Source organism: Podarcis erhardii (genome assembly GCF_964252035.2).
Source record: "Podarcis erhardii genome assembly, chromosome: 4".
Taxonomy (NCBI): domain Eukaryota; kingdom Metazoa; phylum Chordata; class Lepidosauria; order Squamata; family Lacertidae; genus Podarcis; species Podarcis erhardii.
The window spans coordinates 1,720,017-1,745,297 of NC_138508.1; the positions used below are offsets into that span (position 1 = coordinate 1,720,017).

Below are 25,281 nucleotides of genomic sequence, written 5' to 3' on the forward strand. Positions count from 1 at the left end.
CCCCAAAAAAAATAGAAGGTCTTTTGGTAGGTTTAGAAATACATAAGAATGATTTTTTAAAACCCTGTTTTAATATGTGACTACTACAGCAAGAATATTACTAGCCCAAAGATGGAAGCAAGAAGCAATACCAACAAAAGAGGAGTGGCAAGAAGAGACTGAGAGGAGATATGAGAGCCATCTTCAAATATCTCAAGGGTTGTCCCATGGAAGAGGGAACAACCTTGTTTTCTCCTGCTCTGGAGAGGAGGACTTGAACAAATGGCTTCAAGTTGCAAGAAAGGAGATTCCGATTAAATGTTCAGAAATGTGTTCTGACAGTGTTACAGTAAAATCTGGGTGCGAGGCTGCTCTGCCACCCAGCTCGTCGGACTAAGTCCGTGGGTCCCTGCGGAGGAAAATGAGCTCAGCCGGAGACAGGAGCAAGCTGCAGAAGATCCGAGTTTATTGCGCAACAGGTTCAAGGCGAGATTGAACAGCAAGAAAGGGGTGACATGAGTTTTTGAAACTTCCCTCCACGTCCCAGAATACAGTGCAAAATACATCATAGTTACATCATGAATACATTAGAGAGAGGTTGGGTTACACAGATTACATCATGAATATTTTAAAGAGAGGATGGGTTACACAGATTAACATATGGAAGAGGGAGGGGGAATATGCAGAGCTGGAGATATGCGCGGATAAGCGCTTCCTGAGTGCCGGTGATGAGAAGACAATAGTCCAAGTATGTAAAGTCTGCCACCTGGCATTGCCCGGAGGAAAGGTTGGGCAGAGTGATTTGACCGGATTAGGGTCTTCCTGAGTATGTGACTCCTCACTCGAGGGATTATGGAGGCAGAGGAGGTGTCATGGAGTCCTGAAGAAACTGAGTCGATCGACACCAAAACCAAGGAAATCGGAGCTGCGGTGGATTTTATACGAATTTTAGAAGTTTTTGTTGCAGGATTTGACACTTTTATGGGTTCACAAGTTTCGGTTCCATTGTTCTCCCAGCGGGGAGCCGTCAGCAGCTTGTCAAGAGGTTAAATGAGGCGTGCAGGAGCTCGCTGAGCTAGCTCTGCAAAGACGAATGCATGGTTCTGATTGGGTAGAACACAGCCATTGAAAGGAATAGGGAATACAGCTTCGTACGGTCAACCCACAGTAAAGCTAGAGCGGGAAAGAGGCTTAAGAGAAAGAGGCTTAAGAGTTTGGGCTTATTTCGCCCATGTGGAAAAGGGAAAGGCACTTTAATTTTGGGGCTTGGGGTAGGGTGTGGTGCTTGTGCAACGGTGTGAAGCTGAGGGGTGAATGTAGGGCTGGGTGCCCTTGAGGTCATCGCCTCGGACCCTCTGGTGACCGGCGGAAGGGTGAAAGAAGGCACCCCCCCTTTCCGTATCAGACAGCAAGAGCTGTTTGGCAGTGGAACGGTCTCCCATGGGAGAAGGTGGACTCTCCTTCCTTGGAGGTTTTGAAGCAGAGGTTGGATGGCCATCAGTCATGGTTGCTTTAGCTGAGATAACTGCATTGCAGAGGGCTGGACTAGATGACCCTTGGAGTTCCTTACAGCTCTGTGATTCAGTTTCTGGATCTCTTGTGTTATGTACTGAGTTGAATAGGATCCAAAATGCAGCAGTCTGATTGGTCCTAGAACAATAGGATCCAGAATGCAGCAGTTTGATTGGTCCTAGAACAATAGGATCCAGAATGCAGCAGTTTGATTGGTCCGCAGGAGCCACCCAATCCAACTCCAGGTGGAAGTGAATCCGCAACCTGATTGGCCTACAGGAGAATCCTGGAATCACATGCAACCCATTGTGTAAATAATGTATATAAAGAGGATTCTTTGGGGAACTTTTGTTCCCCACTACTATGAGCTGAATAAAGAGCATGAAATCCACACTCGACTTTGAGTATATTTCATCTTGGCTCTTGCAAAGCCAACCTGCTCTGCTAGTAACTCGGCACGTGGGCCTCATTGCAAGGACGGCTGTCGTAACTTGTGTGTTGCACAAACTCATTAGGCGGCATGGCGTTGGCACCAGGCTGGGCTGAAACAGTCGATTGGGCAGTGGTCCCTCTTAATGGATGCCACGTGGCTGTAGCATCAAAGTGCCGGCTCCACTGACATATCTGCTGTGACGGGAACATCCCTCAGGCTCACTTGGATTGTCAAACAAAGACACCAGTCAAGAGTATTGGAGCAAAACAGCAGCCACTTGGCCTGATCTTTATTGTTGCAACAAGACTTCAAACTACCACATGGAAGAAGCAGGAAGAAGCACTGGACAAAGGAAGGCTCCTCTTCTTCCCTGGGGGGTGGAGAGACCAGCAGGAGGTGGCCGCTTCTCCCTGGGGGTGTGTCAGTGGTACCTGTGGGCCAGCGCATGTGCCACCTCCCCAACCAGCTTGTGGAAGGCATGGTGGTAAGCAGGGCTGAATTCCTTCCCATAATGCACAGCCAGGAGGGTGCTGAGGACTTCATCCAGGAGCTGGAAGAGAAACGAGGGGGTGACTCCTTCTGCCAGGGGCCCCGTGTGCGGAACGCCCTCTCCCCACAACAGATCCCACTACGGATTCAACAGATTGAGGCTGAATCCTGACAGGACAGAAGTAGTGTTCTTGGGGGACAGGGATAGACAGGTGTGGAGGACTCCCTGGTCCTGAATGGGGTAACTGTGCCTCTGAAGGACCAGGTGCACAGCCTAGGAGACATTTTGGACTCACAGCTGTCCATGGAAGTGCAGGTCAATTCTGTGTCCAGGTTGGCTGTCTACCGGCTCCATCTGCAATGCAGGATGAGACCCTCCCTACCCACAAACTGTCTCTCCAGAGTGGTGCATGCTCTCATTTCTCCCGCTGGGACTACCACCATGCGCTTTGCCTGGGGCTACCTTTGAAGGTGACTCAGAAACTACAAGTAATCCAGAATGCGGCAGGTCCAATGATGGCGGAAATGGTGAAGGGGTAGACAATCAACAGGCTGGAGGGAAGGAAGGAAGGAAGGAAGGAAGGAAGGAAGGAAGGAAGGAAGGAAGGAGAAAGGGAGAGGCACGGATGGTTATGGAGTAATGCCACCCCTGAGCCAAGGAGACAATCAACTATACAACTTTTAAAAGACACCTGAAGGCAGCCCTGGATAGGGAAGCCACGAAGGAGCGTCTCCACCCCATTGCTCAGCCTGGACACTGAGGTCCACCTCCGGTGATTCAGCTACAGTGTACCAGGGAAAGAGCCCTCTTGGCAGTGGCTCCCTCCCTGTGGAAAGACATCAGATGTCAACCTGGGTGGCCTGAAAGAAGGACTAGACAGATTCATGGAGGAGAAGCTCTAATGGCTCCTAGTCTGGCTGGCTCTGCTCTCTCTCCACCACCAGAGGCAGCGATTCTTCTGAATCCCACTTGCAGGAAACGGCGTCAAGGGAGAGGCTCTGGGGCTTCAATCCTGCTTGCCCATTGGGGTCCATAGTTGGCCATTGGGAGAAGAGGATCCTGGACTCGATGGGTCTCCTTTGGCCTGACCCAGAAGGCTCTGACTTTTGTCATTCGCAAGGAACCTTGGGAAATGGAGTTCTGTGAGGGAGCACTAGGAATTTCCAACAGAACTTCCAACTTTCCCTCTGTTGTTCTCTCCTTACGCTGTGAAACCTTAATGTAAGCTCCCTGGAGCAGAGTCCTGTCCTACACTTCAAGGCCCCTCAATTGTTAAACCAATAATAATAATAATAATAATAATAATAATAATAATAATAATAATCTGAAAGTGCACTTAATTATCCTCAATGGGCTCAATTATCCACAAGAGACAAGCGATTGAAACTCTGTTTGCAATGCTTTCTTGGGCCTTCCTTCCTCCCAGACAACATCCACACCTTCCTCCCTTACCTGGCCTTGGACACGGCTGTCCGACCTCCAGCCCCCATAACCAGCAACTCAGCCTCACTAGAGCGGTCTGTAGAGGGTGAACATGAAACCCCTAGAGGTTGTTTGTATAAATATGTAATATACTGGGACCCCCAAAGGGCGACTTGCCGGGTTCGCTGCCCCCCTGGCGTTTTATTTTGCATCGCTTTGTTTGACATTCCAATGAAGGTGGTAAACTCCTTTGATGTTATTATGGGTGTGAAATATGTTGGCGAGGGTGTTTATTGGTTTGTATTTGTTTTTATTTGATTACGTGTTTTGTGTTTTTATATCCTCTGAACCTCCAAATTTAATAAACAAATAAATGGATAAATCGAAATGAATTCCCCCCTCTCTCTGCCGATTCGGAGGCAGCTCCGTCCCCGACACCCATCTGGAAAGAGGCAGGGAGGGGCATTGCGGGGGGAGAGTGGCCCTTGGGGGTCTCCCTGGGTGGCCCCTCTTGATACCCCCACCCCTTATTCAGAGGGATGGAATCCGGAGCAGGGGAAGGGTCCGCAACACCCTCTGAGTCTTTCGCCCCCAATTTCTCCACAGTAGGAAGAACAGAGAGGGCAACTGGCCAGAACTGGGTGGGGAGATGACCGGGGGGGGGGCAATTGGGGCATGGGGGGGTCAGTCTGGCAGGAGCTTTGAGGATGAAGGATTTGGGGAAACAGCGGGGATCCCTGGTTCCGAAAAGCACTCCAGCTTCAGGGAGGGGGGCAAAGTGCTACAGAGTCCTGAAACTCCCCAGTGGTGCTCAATGGTTCCTCTTGAGTGACAGAGAAGCCCCCCCTTTCCCAGCCCCCCAACTAACAGGAGGTGTTTCTACCGCCCACGCCCAGGCCAGTCCCCTCCCTCCGTCCCAGAGAAGGAGACACAGGAAACCAGGTCAGATGCAGAGGGAGGATTTATTAGAGGGTCAAGCGTCACATGGGGCCTGGAAGGGGAGACCAGCAGGAGGCGGCCGCTTCTCCCTGGGGGTGTCTCAGTGGGACCGGCAGGCCAGCGCATGAGCCACCACCCCGACCAGCTTGTGGAAGGCATGGTGGTAAGCAGGGGTGAATTTCTGTCCAAGGGGGGGCTAGCAGGAGGGTGCTGAGGACCTCGCCCAGGAGCTGGAAGAGAAAAGAGAGGGTGACTCCTTCTGCCAGGGGGCCCATGTGTGGGACACCCTCTCCCCACAACAGATCCCACAACAGATTCAGGAGATTGAGACTGAATCCTGACAAGACAGAAGCACTGTTTAGGGTGGACTGGGAGCAAGTGGGTGTGGGGGGGGGACTCCCTGGTCCTGAATGGGGTAACTGTGCCCCTGAAGGACCAGGTGCGCAGCCTGGGAGTCATTTTGGACTCACAGCTGTCCATGGAGGCACAGGTCATTTCTGTTTCCAGGGCAGCTGTCTCCCAGCTCCATCTGGTCCACAGGATGAGACCCTACCTGCCCGCAGACTGTCTCGCCAGAGTGGTGCATGCTCTAGTTATCTCCCGCTTGGACTACTGCTATGCCCCCCATGTGGGGCTACCTTTGAAGGTCTATGTGGAAACTGCAACTAATCCAGAATGCGGCAGCTAGACTGGTGACTGGCAGTGGCTGCTAAGATCGCTGAGCACAATTTAAAGTTTTGGTGCTGACCTTGAAAGCCCTGAAAGGCCTCAGCCCTGTATACCCAAAGGAGGGTCTCCACCCCCATTGTTCAGCCCAGACTCTGAGGTCCAGCTCCCTTTTGGGGGTTCCCTCAGTGTGAGAGGTGAGGTTACAGGGAAGCAGGCAGAGGGCCTTCTTGGTAGTGGCCCCTGCCCTGTGGAATGCCCTCCCACCAGATGTCAAGGAAATAAACAACTAACTGAAATCTGAAGGAAACCCTGTAACAGGAAATGTCTAATGTCTTACAATGTTTTATGTCCTGTGAGCCACCCAGAGTGACACACACACACACACACACACACACACACACACACGGCACCCCCAGTCCCCCCCCCCCGCCAGGCAGCCCTTTGGGGCGGGGGAGCAGCCTCACCCTGAAGTTGAGGGGGTCCATGTGGAGCTTGTCGCAGAGCAGTTCACGCATCTCGGAAAAAGCCTCCTTGACCTCGTGCAAGGAGGGCTGGAGAGGATCCTAATGAGAGGTCAGGGCTGGAGAGGTTCCCGAAGTGAGCGAAGAGCCTCTGGCACCAGGGGTAGACCACCAGCAGGCTGCAAAGAAGGAAGGAAGGAAGGAAGGAAGGAAGGAAAAAGGGAGAGGCATGGATGGTTATTATCCAGGTGGAAAGAGGAGCACCTGCCCAAGCTGCTTAGAGAGGCAACAACCCCTGGCCTTACCTTCCAAGGGCGTCCGCACCAATGACGGCCACATCCATTCTCATCCAAATAGCGGTGATGATATCGGTCATGATGGCTGGCTGTGGGCTGGGAGCTTCTCTCGGCTGCTGGAGAAAACCTTCTGGGCTGAGCTGGAGCTTCTTCCAGGGCTGGAGCCTTTTATACCCTGGGCCAAAGCTCCTCCTCCCAGATTTACAGAAGCCGACCTGGTTTCTGATTTGATCTAAGAATGCTGTGATTTTCTTTATGACATCCCTTTTTTCCCCTGAGAAATCCTGGAGGGTATGGAGTAATGCCACGCATGTGCCAAGGAGACAAGCAAGTATAAAGGCTTTAGAAGACATCTGAAGGCAGCCCCAAAGGAGCGTCTCCACCCCCATCGCTCGGACCAGACACTGAGGTCCTCCTCCTCCGGTGATTCAGCTACAGGGTACAAGGCAAAGGGCCTTCTTGGCAGTGGCTCCCTCCCTGTGGAAAGACATCAGATGTCAACCTGGGTGGCCTGAAAGACGGACTAGGCAGATTCATGGAGGAGAAGCTCTAATGGCTCCTAGTCCGGCTGGCTCTGCTCTCCCCCCCACCATCAGAGGCAGCGATGCTTCTGGATACCACTTGCAGGAAACGGCATCAAGGGAGAGGCTCTGGGGCTTCAATCCTGCTTGCCCATTGGGGTCCATAGTTGGCCATTGGGAGAAGTGTTCTTGGGGGACAGGGATAGACAGGTGTGGAGGACTCCCTGGTCCTGAATGGGGTAACTGTGCCTCTGAAGGACCAGGTGCACAGCCTAGGAGACATTTTGGACTCACAGCTGTCCATGGAAGTGCAGGTCAATTCTGTGTCCAGGTTGGCTGTCTACCGGCTCCATCTGCAATGCAGGATGAGACCCTTCCTACCCACAAACTGTCTCTCCAGAGTGGTGCATGCTCTCATTTCTCCCGCTGGGACTACCACCATGCGCTTTGCCTGGGGCTACCTTTGAAGGTGACTCAGAAACTACAAGTAATCCAGAATGCGGCAGGTCCAATGATGGCGGAAATGGTGAAGGGGTAGACAATCAACAGGCTGGAGGGAAGGAAGGAAGGAAGGAAGGAAGGAAGGAAGGAAGGAAGGAAGGAGAAAGGGAGAGGCACGGATGGTTATGGAGTAATGCCGCCCCTGAGCCAAGGAGACAATCAACTATACAACTTTTAAAAGACACCTGAAGGCAGCCCTGGATAGGGAAGCCACGAAGGAGCGTCTCCACCCCATTGCTCAGCCTGGACACTGAGGTCCACCTCCGGTGATTCAGCTACAGTGTACCAGGGAAAGAGCCCTCTTGGCAGTGGCTCTCTCCCTGTGGAAAGACATCAGATGTCAACCTGGGTGGCCTGAAAGAAGGACTAGACAGATTCATGGAGGAGAAGCTCTAATGGCTCCTAGTCTGGCTGGCTCTGCTCTCTCTCCACCACCAGAGGCAGCGATTCTTCTGAATCCCACTTGCAGGAAACGGCATCAAGGGAGAGGCTCTGGGGCTTCAATCCTGCTTGCCCATTGGGGTCCATAGTTGGCTATTGGGAGAAGAGGATCCTGGACTCGATGGGTCTCCTTTGGCCTGACCCAGAAGGCTCTGACTTTTGTCATTCCCAAGGAACCTTGGGAAATGGAGTTCTGTGAGGGAGCACTAGGAATTTCCAACAGAACTTTCAGCAGACATTCTAGACCTTCAAGTCCCCAGAATTCTGCAATACTTTGTTAAACTATTCTCATGCCAATAAAACTTGATTGTGTGTATTAGCCCAGACTGATTCAGGTGACCTTTCAAGGGGCGCAGAATCATCTTTCTCCTGAGAAACGCCTGCCTGGGACCTCAACTTTTCTGGCTGTAGGACTTTGGGTCACTTTAGAAGTGTTCAATTCTTTTGTCATTCCTGCCCCCTTTTGTACACCTCTTCTGCTTCAAAGCCCATATTCTGAGCGAAGCTCTTGCTCAGGGATGGGGAACCTGAGGTCTTCCGGAATGTGGTCTGACTCTGCTTCCCATTGGCAGGCAGTGGGCTCCCAATCCTTGCCCTTGTTGAACCTCCCTGTCTTCCTACCCCTGCCGCTTTCAACTCTCCCTCTGCTGTTCTCTCCCCAAGCTGTCAAACCTGAATGTGAGCTCCCTGGGGCAGAGTCCTGTCCTACATTCCAATTGATAAATGGTGAAATAATAATCATCATCTGAAAGTGCAATTAATTTTCCTCAATGGACTCAATTATCCTCAAGCAATTGCAACTCTGTTTGCCATGCTTTCTTGGGCCCTGGTACAGATCAGGGCATGTGGCCAGGATTGCCCAGGGCCACCCCTGTCATTGGGAGTGAGGTGGCTGCTTCAGGGGCAGATGCTGGGCTGGAGGACACAGGGGTGAGGCATCGTAGGACAAACACAGCCTGCCACCCCCAAGCTGGCTTGCTGCCTTCAGGTGCAGGAGAGAACATTGTCCCATCTCCAGCACTGAAGACAAAGATTCAGCTTCCAGCTGAATCACGGGAGCTGCAGTTTGTTAAGTATTGTGGCTCTTTGAGGGGGTAAACTACACTTCCCAGCAGTCTTTGGGGGAAATCATGTGCTTTCACTGTACTTTGAGTACAGAGCCTTAGAAGATTTGGGTTTCCCCATCCTTGCTGAGGGTGGGGACAAAACCCATCACCCTCATGCCCTGGCTGACCACCATCAGTGACAGAGCACTGGGCTAAATAGATCTTGGTCCAATCTGACAGGGCAGTTTCAAATTTCCCAGGAACTCGCCTTAAAGCCCTGCCAGAGGTATCTATTTCTCTGTGATGGGAGTTACCTGTGAGTAAAAGGGTAAAGGTAAAGGGACCCCTGACCATTAGGTCCAGTCGTGGCTGACTCTGGGGTTGTGGCGCTCATCTCGCTTTATTGGCCAAGGTAGCTGACATACAGCTTCTGGGTCATGTGGCCAGCATGACTAATCCGTTTCTGGCGAACCAGAGCAGTGCACGGAAACGCTGTTTACCTTCCTGCCAGAGCGGTACCTATTTATCTACTTGCACTTTGATGTGCTTTCGAACTGCTGGGTTGGCAGGAGCAAGGACCAAGCAACAGGAGCTAACCCCGTCGCGGGGATTTGAACCTTTGACCTTCTGATCAGCAAGTCCTAGGCTCTGTGGTTTAACCCACAGCGCCACCCGTATCCCAATATCTGTGAGTAAGACCCATCAAGTTCAAGAAGACACCCCTCTAGCTAGACACGCCAAGAACTGCGCTGTTACTTGTTGCCCTTAAATCCCATTTGTACTGGCCAGCGCCATTAAGAAAGGCCGTGCTAGTCCGCCATGACAAGTGCTGCTAGAGAAAGCAGCGATGGAAGGGGGTGTCCTTTGCGGAGTCTAAAGGATTCACCCAGCACACGCTTGAGCTCATGGGGAAAGAACCCCTTCCCCCCCCCCCGACTGTGGCTGAATTCATTCCCCACAACCCGAAGGACAGGCTCTCCCCCAGATGGCACCAAGAGGACAACTGAGCAGATCTCCCACTGAAGATTCATCCTTGCTGCCAACCTTGGGGCATGTAAAAGTGTAAAAGTGTCAGGGATCTCTTAAAAGAAATCTAAACTCAAGAAACCTATTGCACCTGAGGTTATTTAATGCAAGGAACAGAAGCAGTACATGTGAAAAGGATCTAGGAGTCTTGGTGGACCACAAGCTCAACATGAGTCCACAGCGTGATGCAGCAGCAGCAAAAAAAGCTAATACTATTCTAGTCTGCATCCACAGAAGTCTAGTGTCCAGATCCAGGGAAGTCATAGTCCTGCTCTCTTCTGCCTTGGGCAGACCACACCTGGAACATGGTGTCCACTTCTGGGCACCACAGTTTAATAAGAAGTATGTGGACAAGCTGGAAGGTGTGCAGAGGAGGGAGACCAGGGTGATCAAGGGTCTGGAAGGCAAGCCGTATGAGGAGCGGTTGAAGGAGCTGGGTATGTTAAGCCTGGAGAAGAGGAGACTGAGAGGAGATATGAGAGCCATCTTCAAATATCTCAAGGGTTGTCCCATGGAGGAGGGAGCGTGCTTGTTTTCTCCTGCTCTGGAGGGCAGCGCCTTGACCCTTTATCCTTGGCCCTTTATCCTGCACCTGACGACAGCTGCCTCTCCTTCAACACTCCCCAAGTCCACGGCACATATTGGGCTGCTTCTGTTTTCAATGTGCATTTCGTGTTTTTACGTTGTGATTTTACCCTGTGAACTGCCTGAGACCCGCGGGTATAGGGTGGCCTACCAATTCGGATGATGGTGATGATGATGATGATTCAGTCCTATCATGGCGCCTTGTAGCTGCCTCTTCTCTCCACTCAGAGCTCCCCTTGCTTTCTTCACAGGGCTGGAACAGGAGCTGCTCAGGCATCCCTTTCTGGAAGGCTGTGGTGCACGGACCCTGCTCCGGGGTCCTGATCCTGCAGCCCCTTCTCTTCACCACCCATGGGCTCCCCCCCCCTCCTGGCTTGCTGCATGAGCTCCATATGCAGGGATGACTTTGCAGATCTGCCCAGCCTCCTGCTGAGTCAGGCCTGGCTCCCCCTGATAGCTCCGCTGCAAGAGGCCGAAGTGTTGCTCAGGAGGAGGTGAAAATGACTCTGCTGCAGATCACCCAAGCAGCAGCGATTCTGACACAGCAAAAATACACTTTCGCCCAGCGAGCATTGGAATTAAAGGAGCATAACTCAGTCTGCAGGAGCATCGCTGGTTGTTGGCGAGACTCGTTTGACAACAGAGAGAATCTGAACCTGTTGTGTCCTCAGGCCAGTGGAACTCTCTGCCACTGGAGATTCAGGGGGCGCCTTCCATGCAAAGCTTTAGTTGCCTGCTGAAAACATTTCTATTCCTCCCGGACTGTGCAGGCAATTAAGAACGCATCCTTTTGCAAATGGTTAATTGATGTCTGTTGTTCACTTTTTCAAAGGTTAAACAGGTATTATGTCTTTACTGATGTAAATCTCTTGGATATACTTTTGTATGACACAGTGGTGTACAAATATTTTTATAAATGAATATGAAATGCTTTTATAAATACCTATGAATGAAGGAAATAAACAAATGAGGAGAGCTGGGCCAACCAGATGTCCAACGGAAGCCCCCCAGCCCCCCTCCCCCTCCCGTGCTTTGCTCTCCCCTCCCCCAGTCACAGGCACTCAGTGGCTCAGAGCATATCCCCTCAACTGTACCAGAACAAACGGGACATTTCATTTTTCCCTGCGTGAGCTTGGCAGTCATTTGGGCCCCCCTGCTCTCAGGCGATGTCGGAATGCGATTTCCCCTCGAAAAAAGCACATTGGGGGGCCAGGGACCTTGTGTGGGAGTGTGGACCCAGAAGATGGGGTCCCGCTTTCCCCCCATGTGGCATTTGACAGTGTGCCGTGGGCTGGCTTAAAGGAGCCTGGTAGCCCCTGTGCCCAAGGTCCACGGAAAGGTTGTCTTCTGCTGCTGTGAATGTAATATCTTATTCTGAAAGATTCTTTTGAGTTTGGGATGGGTGGCTTAGCCAGTAGGATGCTGGAGCGAGTCCCTTCTCATTCCTGGACCCAGCGAGGGTTGAAATCCTTTGCTGAAGGAGCCAGGCAGCTTTCTGGGCCAGCGAATGGCCGGAGGGCGCAAGGAAGGCGCTTGCTCTGCGTCCGAGGACACCTGGCTGGCAGTCAGAAGGACAAAAGCCACAGGGGGAGCGGCTGCTTCCAAGCCTGGGACTGGGGGAGAACCATGCCTCTTCTTCATCAAGTTAATCATGTTAATCATGGCCAATATAAATGGGATTTAAGGGCAACAAGTAACAGTGCAGTTCTCGGCATGTCTAGCTAAAGGGATGTCTTCTTGAATTTGATGGGTCTTACTCACAGGTAACATCAGAGAGAAATAGATACCTCTGGCAGGGCTTTAAGGCGAGTTCCTGGGAAATTTGAAACGGCCCTGTCAGATTGGACCAAGATCCATTTAGCCCAGTGCTCTGTCACTGATGGTGGTCAGCCAGGGCATGAGGGTGATGGGTTTTGTCCCCACCCTCAGCTAGGATGGGGGAACCCAAATCTTCTAAGGCTCTGTACTCAACGTACAGTGAAAGCACATGATTTCCCCCAAAGACTGCTGGGAAGTGTAGTTTACCCCCTCAAAGAGCCACAATACTTAACAAACTGCAGCTCCCGTGATTCAGCTGGAAGCTGAATCTTTGTCTTCAGTGCTGGAGATGGGACAATGTTCTCTCCTGCACCTGAAGGCAGCAAGCCAGCTTGGGGGTGGCAGGCTGTGTTTGTCCTACGATGCCTCACCCCTGTGTCCTCCAGCCCAGCATCTGCCCCTGAAGCAGCCACCTCACTCCCAATGACAGGGGTGGCCCTGGGCAATCCTGGCCACATGCCCTGATCTGTACCAGGGCCCAAGAAAGCATGGCAAACAGAGATGCAATCGCTTGAGGATAATTAATTGAACTTTCAGATTATTATTGTTATTATTATTTCACCATTTATCAAGTGAGGGCCCTTGGAATGTAGGACAGGACTCTGCCCCAGGGAGCTCACATTCAGGTTTGACAGCTTGGGGAGAGAACAGCAGAGGGATAGTTGGAAGCGGCAGGGGTAGGAAGAGAGGGAGGTTAAACAAGGGCAGGGATTGGGAGCCCACTGCCTGCCAACGGTCAGTGGGGATGGGAAGCAGAGTCAGACCACATCCGGAAGACCTCAGGTTCCCCAGCCCTGAGCAAGAGCTTCGCTCAGAATATGGGCTTTGAAGCAGAACAGGTGTACACAAGGGGGCAGGAATGACGAAAGAATTGAAGACTTCTAAAGTGACCCAAAGTCCTACAGCCAGAAAAGTTGAGGCCACAGGCAGGCGTTTCTCAGGAGAAAGATGATTCTGCGCCCCTTGAAAGGTCACCTGAATCAGTCAAGGCAAATACACACATGGGATTCAGAAGCATCGCTGCCTCTGATGGTGGAGGGAGAGTAGAGCCAGCCGGACTAGGAGCCATTAGAGCTTCTCCTCCGTGAATCTGTCTAGTCCGTCTTTCAGGCCACCCAGGTTGACATCTGATGGGAGGGCTTTCCACGGGGAGGGAGCCACTGCCAAGAAGGCCCTTTGCCTCATACACTCTAACTGAATCACTGGAGGAGGACCTCAGTGTCCGGGCCAAGCGATGGGATTGGAGACGCTCCTTTGGGGCTGCCTTCAGATGTCTTCTAAAGCCTTTATACTTGCTTATCTCCTTGGCACAGGGGTGGCATTACTCCATACCCTCCAGGATTTCTCAGAGGAAAATACGGATGTCATAAAGAAAATCACAGCATTCTTTAATCAAATCAGAAACCAGGCCGGCTTCTGTCAATCCGGGAGGAGGAGCTTTGGCCCAGGGTATAAAAGGCTCCAGCCCTGGAAGAAGCTCCAGCTCAGCCCAGAAGGTTTTCTCCAGCAGCCAGCCTTGGGTGGGGATTCCCTTGGCAGGTAAGGCGAGGGGGGTTTGCCTCTCTAAGCAGGTTGGGCAGGTGCTCCTCTTTCCACCTGGATAATAACCATCCATGCCTCTCCCTTTTTCCTTCCTTCCTTCCTTTGTTCCTTCTCTGCAGCTTGCTGGTGTTCTCCCCCTGGACCCAGAGGTACTTCGGTGGCATAGGGAACCCTCTCCAGCCCTCTTTGCACGAGGTCAAGGAGGCTTCTTCCGAGCTGAGTGAACTGCTCTGCGACAATCTCCACATGGACCCCCTCAACTTCAGGGTGAGGCTGCTCCCCCGCCCCAAAGAGCTGCCTGGGGGGGGGGGGACTGGGGAGTGCCGTGTGTGTGTGTGTGTGTGTGTGTGTGTGTGTGTGTGTGTGTGTCACTCTGGGTGGCTTATAGGACATAAAACATTGTAGGACATTAGACATTTACTGTTACAGGGTTGCATTCAGATTTCAGTTAGTTTTTCATTTCCTTGACATCTGGTGGGAGGGCATTCCACAGGGCGGGCCAATAAGGCCCTCTGCCTGGTTTCCTGTAACCTCACCTCTCACAATGAGGGAACCGCCAAAAGGGTCGCCTTCAAAGGTAGCCCCACATGGGGGGCATTGCAGTAGTCCAAGCGGGAGATAACCAGAGCATGCACCACCCTGGCAAGACAGTCCGCAGGCAGGTAGGGTCTCATCCTGTCGACCAGATGGAGCTGGGAGACAGCTGCCCTGGAAACAGAAATGACCTGTGCCTCCATTGAAAGCTGTGAGTCCAGAATGACTCCCAGGCTGCGCACCTGGTCCTTCAGGGGCACAGTTGGCCCATTCAGGACCAGGGAGTCCCCCACACCTGCCCACCCACTGTCCCCCAAAAGAGTACTTTCTGTCTTGTCAGGATTCGACCTCAATCTGTTGAATCTGCTGTGGGATCTGTTGTGGGGAGAGGGTGACCCACACATGGGCCCCCTGGCAGAAGGAGTCACCCTCTCTTTTCTCTTCCAGCTCCTGGGCGACATCCTGTAGCAGGAACCCCCCCACCCCAATCATTCTGTTTGTATAAACTTCACACTCACACACTACATACGCCACATTTCTGTTATAAATTCATAACGCCACATTTCTGTTATAAATTCATAGAAAGTCAACCATACATTGGATTTGCACTGTTCCATTTTTATTTTACTCCATATGACAAGAACTAACAAAGGGGGTGACTTAGTCCTCGTCAGCCAAAATCCCTTCACTGTCTCAGCACATAAACAGGAGCCCTGCCCATGCCAACCCTGATGATCCCAGACAGAAGACAATCAAGATCACAAAGAACTTGCATATGGGAGTGGATTCAACATGGACTGAAACAAAGGACACTGATCAGATCTTCCCTCAGGGGGCAGGAAACTGCCAACTCCCCTTTGTCTCACTGGAAGTTCCTGGAAGTGACTCAGGGGGAGGGGGGAAGGGAGGAACCAGCCAGGTGACAAGACACTCAGGTTACCACCAACTCCTCCCTCAGCCCCTCCTTCCTGTAATGTATGCCTCCCTCAACCCCTCCTTTCTGTAATGTATGCATGATGTTTCTGGGGGTGGGCTAGACCTAGAGGAGGGAAATTTCAAAAGTTTTTATAAGAACTTGCACACTATTCTTCTGGGTCTTTCCTCTCTCCTGCATGTGAGGGGAATACCCTGTTGCAACAGTTCAATAAAGGCCAAGCCTACAGGCTGCTGTTTTGCTCCAAGTTATCCTGGTTGGTGTCTTTGTTTTGTCCAAGGGAGCCCTCGGATTTTTCCTGTAACAGTTTTGGCGACCGTACTCAGGGACACTTTGTTCTCCTGCAAAGGTGAGAGGAGAGATAGAGGGGATCGGGCGCCACTGGGCAACCTTAGCCCAGGGATCCTTCTTCCTCTCCCTGCCTCCTCTTTGCGGGCGGTAATCAATTGTCACCAAAAGCCCAACCAGGGGGAGCAAAGGCGAGGTCAAGCCGGCTAAAAAGAAAGGATCCCGGGATCTGCGGGGGACATCTTCGAACGTGAGTATGGTTTGAAGTAAAACACATTGGGAGGGGGGTGGAGAAGCAGTGTCCCCACGACAGCCAGACTTTCCTTCTTTCATTTCTGGCGTAGCCCCTCGGAGTCGGCTGGGTACGCTTTAACTCTGCCTTTTTCTACCCGTTTCTCCACTTCGGAAAGTGGCCAGGGAGATCGTGGAACTTTACTGTCTGGCGCTTACCTCTCGGAGTCGTCTGGGTACGCCAAAACCTTTCTCTTTCTCTCCCCTCAATTTCTTACGCGGAGTGTGTCCGGGGAAATTGTGGTACCTTTTACTGTTTTCCGGCGCTTACCCCTCGGAGTCGTCCGGGTACGCCTTAATCTACCTATCCTTTTCTCCCCCGTTTTCCGTCTTGGAATTGAGTCCGGGAAAGCGTGGCTCTTAGTTATTTCTCTGACGTTCCTCTCTCGGAGTCGTCCGGAGGCGCCCTTCAAAGGAAAATTCTCTCCCTATCCTTTTCTCCCCCGTTTTCCGTCTTGGAATTGAGTCCGGGAAAGCGCGGCTCTTTACTGTTTTTTTCTCTGACGTTCCCCTCTCGGAGTCGTCCAGGGGAGTCCATCCAAGCCTTTCTCTCCCTCTCTCCTGTCTCATCTATTATGCAAACAAAGCCGCCCCTGGCGGCTGGCGACCTTTGTTAGGGATGACCCGGGTACGTCAGAACGCAAGGTTGTTTGTTTCCTTTCCAAACCTTCATTTTCTCGGGCCTTAATCTGGCATTGCACTGTGCAAGCGTCCAGTAGGGGTTCCGAACTTAGTCTCAAAGGCTAGGCAGGAGGCTGTCGTGGAGGGTAGAGGGGGGAATTGGGGCCCCACACTAGGGTTAGTCTTGTAAGCAGCGCTGAGGTAAAGGAATTCCGGGTAGAGAGACCCGTGGTTTGAGGTTCCGGGTAGAGAGACCCGTGGTTTGAGGTTCCGGGCAGAGAGACCCGTGGTTTTGTTTCAGGTTCAGGTTTGAGATTTCCAGAAATTAATTCGTGGTTTATAGATAAGTAGGAATTGTGTTAGTCAAGGGTACTTTGAGTACTGAAAAGATCTTTTATCTGTCCCCCCTTTCTTTCCCATTGCCCCTCTTCCCTTGTGTGTGTGCGTCCACTCTTTCTGTCTTTAGCGTACTTCGTTAAGAAAAGAAAAAAAGCCTAAAATAACATATGAGAGAATGGGAGCTCACTAAACACCCTAACTGGACTCCTGGCAATAAAGCTTCCATGAAGCCTTTTTGCCCCAGAGAGGATTCTAATATGCCCCTCCAGCTTGTCATCTCCAATTGGAAAAAATAAAATAAAAATAAAAGGGCAAAATGGTCTTTCCAAGTACAAAGTACGAGACCATTGTAACTTTTAGTGGGTGACTTAGGCCCACCACCTGGAACCCAGGGCACAGTGGCCACCCCAGGGATCCTTCAACAAAATCAGGGTTTGAACCCTTAGGGAGAGCTGAACACATCAAATTTGTGGTGTTAAACTAGAACCTAAAGCTAGAACATGAAACCGTAAATTTAATGGTGCTCAGAAGGCAGTAGATATAATAACAGCCCAGCCTGAGAGCCCACACATTAGAGATCTTAGTTTCTATTGGAAAAAAAAAAAAAAGGATAAGAGATGTACTCAAAGATTTGGAAATATTTCAAGGGTTTGTATTTACATTGGCCTCGGCATCCACAGACTGTTCTTAAATGCACATAGTTTTTAAATTGCAAACTTGCTTCAAAAATTTTAAATCTAAGGAAGCCATGTTGGGCCTTATCAATCTTAAACAGGACAAAAAATAAATAAATTGAGAATGAAGTGTGCAAATGTTTATTTGAGAGAGGCTCCAAGGAGTCTTCCTCCAAGTAGCTTGAGTGAGGAGTATGATTTTAAGTTGATGGTAGATAATGTTATGTTGCAACGTTTGAGCTTATGAGTTTATATCTGTGTTCCAGTATTTTTCCCCAGTATTTTGAAATGTGCTGTGAAGGAACTAATGTTTCTGCTGCAAAAGCCTAGTAGAGCCAACTGCTCTCTCAAGCTAAAATGCAGTGTATGTATTTCATTAAGCGTCTGCCTATGAAAATGTGTTCTTTCTAAGAAAAATTGGTATTAAAATTGGTATTAAATGTAGAGGCTTCCATAGCCAGCAAAATTGTCTATCTGAGTCCAGTCCTGATATCAGTCTTCCTGGTCTTTTTTTCTTTTTTAAAAAAAAAATGCCCCTTTGTTTCATTCTGTCTCTTTCAGCGTTTTTTTTTTCCCTTCTCCTTCTTACTTCTGTGCCAGGTAAATTTACTCCCGAGTAAGCTTCCTTTAAAGGAAACTGCAAAGGGGAGGCATAGATTAGGCTTACTATTCCTCTGCAAATAGTCACTTTTGTATTCCTTTAAATCAAATCTATGGCTGTTTTAACTATGCTTTATAAGAGATCCTCTCCCTCTTAGGAAAAATGTTCACTTCAGTCTTCCTTTAAAGATAATTTCTCTAGGAACTTGAAGGAAGCAAACTCACTCAAACTATCTCAAGATCTGCTAAAACAGTTCTGTGTAAAAACAAAAAAAAATCCTTCCAGTAGCACCTTAAAGACCAACTAAGTCAGTTCTTGGTATGAGCTTTCATGTGCATGCACACTTCTTCAGACTTCTTTCTCTTTTTTGTTTACACTTCTTTCTCTTTTTTGTTTAAAAAAATCTAACCCTATTTTTTAAATCTACTCCTTACCCTTCATTTCCTTTATTCAAATGGTAATTTAGCCAAAGATTTCTATCATTTTCAATAGTATAAAAGGTTTGCTGAGACATGAACTCTGCACATGCACAGAGGCTAGATCAGCAACAAAGGGGGGAGAGAGATAGAGGAAGGAGGGGGAACTGTAGGGAGTGAGAGGAGCTTGGGCTGAACGGGAAAATTTATCCAAATTTCCTTATGTAAAAAAAAACTTGGAGCCACTAAGGGAAATCACCCTTAATGTCTCTTTTGCTCCAGGGGCTACGTAAGACAAAAGGTGTTAAGTAGTTTCAAATCTTAACATGATTAACATGCCAAATTCTTTTCACAGGTAAATATCAAAGCACCCCCCCCCAAGGGATTTAAATCACAGACTTTGTGTGCAGCATTTCCTGACAGGCTTCTCACATGAAATAATTTTTCCCTTTTAACAGGATATGTGAACCCCGATAACAAAGTGTTTGTCCCTTCTTTTCTCCCACAGCAACTTTCTTTCCTGTTCTGTGAAACAAGTCTGAATCCCTGCTATTGTGGCTTTGACACTTTTAAGTTACAAATAATCTTTTTGTTCCTCATAGGTCATTGTGTGTGTGTGTGTTTTATTATTTTAACCTTGTATTTTTTTACAGTTCCTTTGGAGACATGTCCATCACATATTGAAAGTCATTCTAAGCCCTTTTCCATTGTTTTCTCATTCTTTCGGTCCAGTAGTAATCTGTGGTTTTGATAATATTTCTGTATTATTTAATAATAATTCTTTTCTAAATCTGATGTCTTTGTGTCAAGTCTGTTTTCATCTGACTGGTAATCTAATTTTTGGCTTTCTTTTTTATTTTTAACCTTTGTTGTATTTTTTACATGTGGAGTAATTTTTTTAATAATATGAAAACAACAACAACAACAAAAAACTAAATGAAGGAAAGCAAACTGTTACGGCAAAAATCTGGGTGCGAGGCTACTCTGCCACCCAGCTCATCGGATCAAGTCCGTGGGTCCCTGCGGAGGAAAATGAGCTCAGCCGGAGACAGGAGCAAACTGCAGAAGATCCAAGTTTATTGCGCAACAGGTTCAAGGCGAGATTGAACAGTGAGAAAGGGGTGACATGAGTTTTTGAAACTCCCTCCATGTCCCAGAATACAGTGCAAAACACGTCATGAATACATCACAGAAAGGTGGGGTTACACAGATCAGCACTTCAGAAAGGTGGAGGGGTTACACAGATCAGCACTTCAGGAAGGTGGAGGGGTTACACAGATTAACATATGGAGGAGGGAGGGGGGAATATGCAGAGCTGGAGATATGCACAGATAAACACTTCCTGGGGATGAGAAAACAATGGTCTCAAATATGCATAGCCTGCCACCTGACATTGCCTGGAGGAAAGGCTGATCAGAGATTTGAACGGATTAGGGTCTTGACACCTTGAGGGATTATGGAGGACAGGGGAGGGGTGATGGAGTCCTAGGGAAATTGAGCAGATATATTGTAGCGAAGAAGGTGAATAAGACATGCCCCCCCCCTTCCGTAACAGTCCCCCATTTGGAGATAGATTTGCATTAAAGTTCTGTAAGAACTTGCAAATCTTTTCTCTGCACCCTAAATCTCGGTGAAGGTAGGGGTGCCGTGTGAGTGGGAATAGGCCCTAATGGAAAAGGAGGTGGGTTGAGCAGGGCAACAAAGGAGGGAGCAACACGGACCAATACAATGTATGTTTATGTTATATAGATATGCACTAAATAATAACTTTGTATCTATCGTACTAGATGTGTGGGTTTGTGCAAACCTGAAGGGGACTTGCAAATCATGCCTCTTAAGGCCATTTGCAAGTATAGTAGTGCAGATAGCTGGATATAGGATATCGCATAAAAGGACACCTGTTGTATTTTGTTCAATAGTGGTCTATGCTTTACATTTAGCAGGAAGGTCCACTACTGACTGGGAAAAAAATGCAGTTTGCTTTGTCCCCCGCCATTTTTGTGTTCTCAGGTGTCAAGGTAGCTTTTCTGTGGTCTCACAGTAGTGGCAATCCCTGGTGAATCCACTTAGGGCTTTCATATTAACCATGTTGCCTGGCACTCACCACAGCTGGCACAGGTTTGGACACGTCCTGAGGGAAATGTCCTTGCCTTGGCTTCCTATGGGGTTTTATTATTGGTCTTGCAGTCATGGGAAGTTGCTCACTTGCACTTTAAGGACCAAAAGCTAATTGCAGCCTGGATACACTTGCCCAATTCAAACTGAGTCCAATTTGAATTTATCTTGCCCCATGGTTCTCAACTTTTCAACCAATCTATTAAAGCAAAACCATTCTTAAGGGGCATTTCTCCAAATAAGTCAATTTAACTCTATAAGGGATTATTCCGGCTAAACCAAAGCATATACACCGTCCTGAAGCTTCTCCTTGGTAAAGTGAGTTTTAGCACATTTTAAAATGGGTAGGGAAGTTGGCAGAGTGCCAGGTGAAACAACGAAATATGGTTATAAATTTATCTAAGTCTAAAACATTGGACTACATAATAGCCTGATCTGTTAAAAGGCATAAAATGTATGAGGATCCTCCACTGGGGTGTAAGGAGTAAGAAATTAGACATAAAACACTTACACACAAAAAATAGCCACAAAATAGCCCCCCCATTTGTGGAAATGACACACTGTCAGACACATTTCAACATTCCTACGTAATAACACATAATACAAAACAAACTAATTAAATATCAGTTGCATATCTTGAGACAATTGGGATATTTTATGTATCTTGAGGTTCAAAAGTCAGGAAATGTCCTTGTAATTCAAGTCCACCCCCCTTTGTCAGCCCCACTCCCCCCGCAGTCTATATCCTTTGAAAGAGATAGCTGTGGCCACTTTGAAACTTTTGTGTCTTCTGTTGTGGTGGCGAAGCCTTTCATTGGAACTGTAGTAACACACTTGTAGAAGTGATATCCTGTAAGGGCAGGGTGGACTTAAAAGACACAGTTAAAATAATAATAAAACACACACACACACACACACACACACACACAATGACCTATGAGGAACCAAAATAAATAAATGCTAAGACACAGAATTTTAAGAAGTCTGAAGTAACAATGAAAATAAAAGAGTGTTTCTTGATGTGACAACATCGGCTAGAATGTTAATAGCAAAATACTGGAAAATGACTTAATGGCAATTTAAAGTTGTGCAAGTACCTTGAACTAGCCAAAATGACAGAATTAATAAGAAATGCTCAGGCAAAAGGTAAACAAATACCATTCCACAAACAATGTTTGGTGATGCTTCGATTAATTTCATAGACATCATGGAAAAACGGATTAAATAAATGGAAACAGATTATTTGTAACTTTAAAAGTGTCAAAGCCACGAAGAGATGGAAGTCACTAATACAGCAGGGATTTCACAGAACAGAAAGAAAGTTAATACAGCAGGGATTTCACAGAACAGAAAGAAAGTTGTTGTGGGAGAAAAAGGGACAAACACTTTGTTATCGGGGTTCACATATCCTGTTAAAAGGGAAAATTATTTCATGTGAGAAGCCTGTCAGGAAATGCTGTTCCTAAAATGCACACAAAGTAAGTCTGTGATTTAAATCCCATTGAGAGGTGGAATTCTTTGATATTTACCTGTGAAAAGAATTTGGCATGTTAAGATTTCAAACTTGGGACACATTAAGGGTGATTTCTCTCAATGGTTCCAAGTTTTACATAAACCTCCTCTCCCCCCCTCTACAGTTCCCCCTCCTTCCTCTCTCTCTCTCTCCTTTTCCTATCTTTTTTTTTTTTTTTAAGCTGATCTAGTCTCTGTGCATGTGCGGAGTTCATGTCTCAGCAAATCTTTTTTACTATTGAAATGTTGCATCTTTTGGCAAAATTAGAATTTGAATAAGGGAAGAGTAAGGAGAAGATTTTAAAAGAGGGTTAGATTTAAAACAAAAAAGAGAAACTCAGCAATTGAAGTATTCACCAACAAAAGCTAGTAATTTCAGCCCAAGCAAAGAGACTGCTTCCTTTATGTACAGTAAAGGGCTAATATCCCTCTGGCCATTCGCGGAACAATGCCACGCCCTTATATATGGGAAAAAAAATGGCCAGAGAGTCAGAATTCATAGGATTTATTTTATATATATATATATTTATATTTTTAACATTCTAAGTTTTTGGCCTTACCATTTGCAGACAAAAATTTTCCTGCCCCTTTATTTACAGGATTGGTCAAGGCCCATATGTATTTGTCTGATTTTTAAATAGTAGACAAAATGATAAACACTGTAATCACTCAAATGCTTGATATTACCAGTTGTGCTTCAAAACATCACAGCTTCACCTCTCACCTTTTTAAAACTAAAGAGCAAAGCTAGGCTGAATTTCAACTCCATCACCACACCAGAATTTAAGAATTACCCTGCAATGCTTGCGGACACATGTCCTTCCACACAGCCACAAATTGGGAGGGTTGAAAGGGACCCTGGGGTCATCTAGTCCAACCCTCCAAAATAAAGGGTTCACAGCAAGATTTCACAGCAAGATTTGTACTACACACACATTCTTATGTATACAGGCACTACTGGGGAAGAGAGCACAATCAGTGCTCCTATCATGTACTAAGGAAGAGGAAAATAAAAATTCCCAACTTTATACAGAACCCTTTAGCAGATCTTGAGATTAGTTTGAGTGAGTTTGCTTCCTTTAAGTTCCTAGAGAAATTATCTTTAAAGGAAGATTGAAGTGAACATTTTTCCTAAGAGGGAGAGGATCTCTTATAAAGGATAGTTAAAACAGCCATAGATTTGATTTAAAGGGAATACAAAAGTGACAATTTTCCCTGAATTTGCAGAGGAATAGTAAACTTAATCTGAATTTGCAGAGGAATGCAGAGGAATAGTAAGCCTAATCTATGCCCCCCCCCTTTTGCAGTTTCCTTTAAAGGAAGCTTACTCGGAAGTAAATTTACCTGGCACAGAAGAAGAGAGAAAGAAAAAAAACCTGAAAGAGACAGAATGAAACAGGGGGGGGGGCATTTTCTAAGAAAAGAGGCCTGATATCAGGAGCCTTACAATAACTCTTCTGTCCAACCAAATCAAAGTTAAAACTGGACTCAGATATTTTCTTAGAAGGAAGACCATACTTTCATAGGCATGTGCTTCATGAAATAAATACACTGCATTTTAGCTTGAGAGAGCAGTTCTGCTCACCTACACTTTTGCAGCAGAAACATCTAATTCACATTAGAAACATTCACATTCCAAAATAGACTGTAGACTCACGATCTGAAAAGTTGCGGCAAAGCAAGAGGTGGGGTAAACATTTGCACCCTTCATTCTCATTTTGTCTTATTTAGGACTGATAAGGTCCAGCATGGCTTCCTTAGATTTAAAATTTTGAAGCAAGCTTGCAGTTTAAACTATGCGCACTTAAGAAAGGCAGTCTGTCAGAGACAGAAGGAACAGACAACACACATAACAGACAACATGTAAACACACATATTCTCATATATGTATTAACACACAACACACATAACAGACAACATGTAAACACACATATTCTCATCCTTTAGTTGGTTATTGCAAGGAGTTGGGCTGCTTCCTTTAGCTTCATTAAGTGAAATTAGTAGGAAGGTCCCACATGGTTTTAAGAGCCTCCTTGCCTCTTCAAACACCACCAGTTAACCAGCCGGCCAACGCAATTCGGGCTTGGCGGAGGCGGTGCTGGCGGGCCAGATTTCAGAACAGAGGTTCTCTAATTTTGCTTCGATAATAATTTGTGGCCAGGAATCGTCTTCCAATACGTGATGACAAATTGGAGAGGAGAGTCAGGGTCCTTCTGAGACTGAGATGGCTTTCTAGAAGCCTTCTTCCCAGAGTGAGCCCGCTTGCGTTTGGAAGCCTGGGTACCCATTTTATGTTTTACGCGTGTCTAGACAGAAAGAGGGAAGAGAAAGGGCAGTAAGGATTGGTATATCCAGGAGATTGATATACTTAATACGGGATTTATAGTAAAGAGGGGTCTTTAGTCGCTTGGCAACTTCCTTAGAGGGTTTTTAAAGAGCTCTAGCTATCCGGTATTTCCTTCCTATTTCCTTAGTCAATAACCTGGGGTCCTTTTCCACTCTGCCGATCCCGCCCAATTCCTCATGGGCTATCCCTCCTGGCAACCTCCTACCTATCGTCAATCTCAGGAAAAGGGGTCCTACTGAACGCCCGCGCCGTGCGGTGCCAGATCGGGTGATCCCTGGATAGAGTTTCGAACCGAAAATCCCCCTTGCTTTTGGAAGCGGGCTCACGCACGATACACGTGTTACGTGGCACCGACCAGTGCGGCTGGGATTGGATAGAAAGCAAGACCACTTCCTGCCCCCTAGGAAGGACGCTCGGGAAGTTCGGAAAAAGAACTCCAACCCCTTGCTTTCAACTGGGATACCCGTTGCGGAGAGTCGGCTATCTTTCAAGTCGGGTCTCTCCGTCTTACTTTCGGACTCCCAATTGGTGCGGCTGGCTGGAGGGCTTTTAGAGAAAGAGATAGAGCTCAGAACCCCCCTTTCGGGTCGAGCAGCAGTCCACGGTCTCTCTCACCAATTGGACCAAGAGACAGGCGAGAAGGAGCGATAGAGAGGAGGGCAGAGAATTCAGTTGCCAGGAGATTTCCACCCCTTTCCCACCAGTGCACTGGATTTTTCCTTTTCCTTATACTCACGTGTCTTCTATGATGATAAGCCGGCTGGATCCCTCTTTGCTCCCCGGCTGAACTCCTGGGGCTTTCGATTACCGCCCGGAAGATGGCCGGGGGTCCAAAGGATCTTCCCAGGCAAAATGGCCTGGTGCCGGCTGAAGATTTCGGGGGCCCCGGTCAGCAACGTGGGAGAACCGCATGCCCCACGTTGGGCGC

At 48.1% G+C, this 25,281-nt stretch overlaps 2 protein-coding genes across 2 annotated transcripts in view; one reads left to right on the plus strand and one right to left on the minus strand.

The window, feature by feature from the left end:
* LOC309341280 (hemoglobin subunit beta-like) overlaps nucleotides 1-25,281 on the plus strand; it is a 66,395-nt gene that overhangs the window by 28,351 nt on the left and 12,763 nt on the right. Inside the window, exon 3 of the mRNA XM_081860869.1 lies at nucleotides 13,801-13,948. Coding sequence (XP_081716995.1) covers nucleotides 13,801-13,948 — 148 coding nt within the window. The remainder of the gene's footprint in view (nucleotides 1-13,800; nucleotides 13,949-25,281) is intronic.
* LOC309340583 (uncharacterized protein) lies at nucleotides 4,780-6,633 on the minus strand. The gene is made up of 3 exons (XM_081859471.1): nucleotides 6,211-6,633; nucleotides 5,958-6,084; nucleotides 4,780-4,971 (listed from the first exon to the last, which is right to left on the minus strand). The coding sequence occupies exons 1-3, from the start codon at nucleotides 6,588-6,590 to the stop codon at nucleotides 4,876-4,878; spliced, it is 603 nt and encodes a 200-aa protein (XP_081715597.1). The 5' UTR covers nucleotides 6,591-6,633; the 3' UTR covers nucleotides 4,780-4,875.

Bases quoted from the DNA above. Each gene is read 5' to 3' on its own strand.
- LOC309340583 (XM_081859471.1), bottom strand. From the start codon at position 6,590: ATGGGGGTGGAGACGCTCCTTTGGGGCTGCCTTCAGATGTCTTCTAAA. The intron at 6,085-6,210 runs GTAAGGCCAGGG...CCTTCTTTGCAG, and splicing joins GGTGCGGACGCCCTTGGAAG to CCTGCTGGTGGTCTACCCCT. The intron at 4,972-5,957 runs GCGTGAACTGCT...CCCTCCTGCTAG, and splicing joins AAGGAGGCTTTTTCCGAGAT to CCCCCCCTTGGACAGAAATT.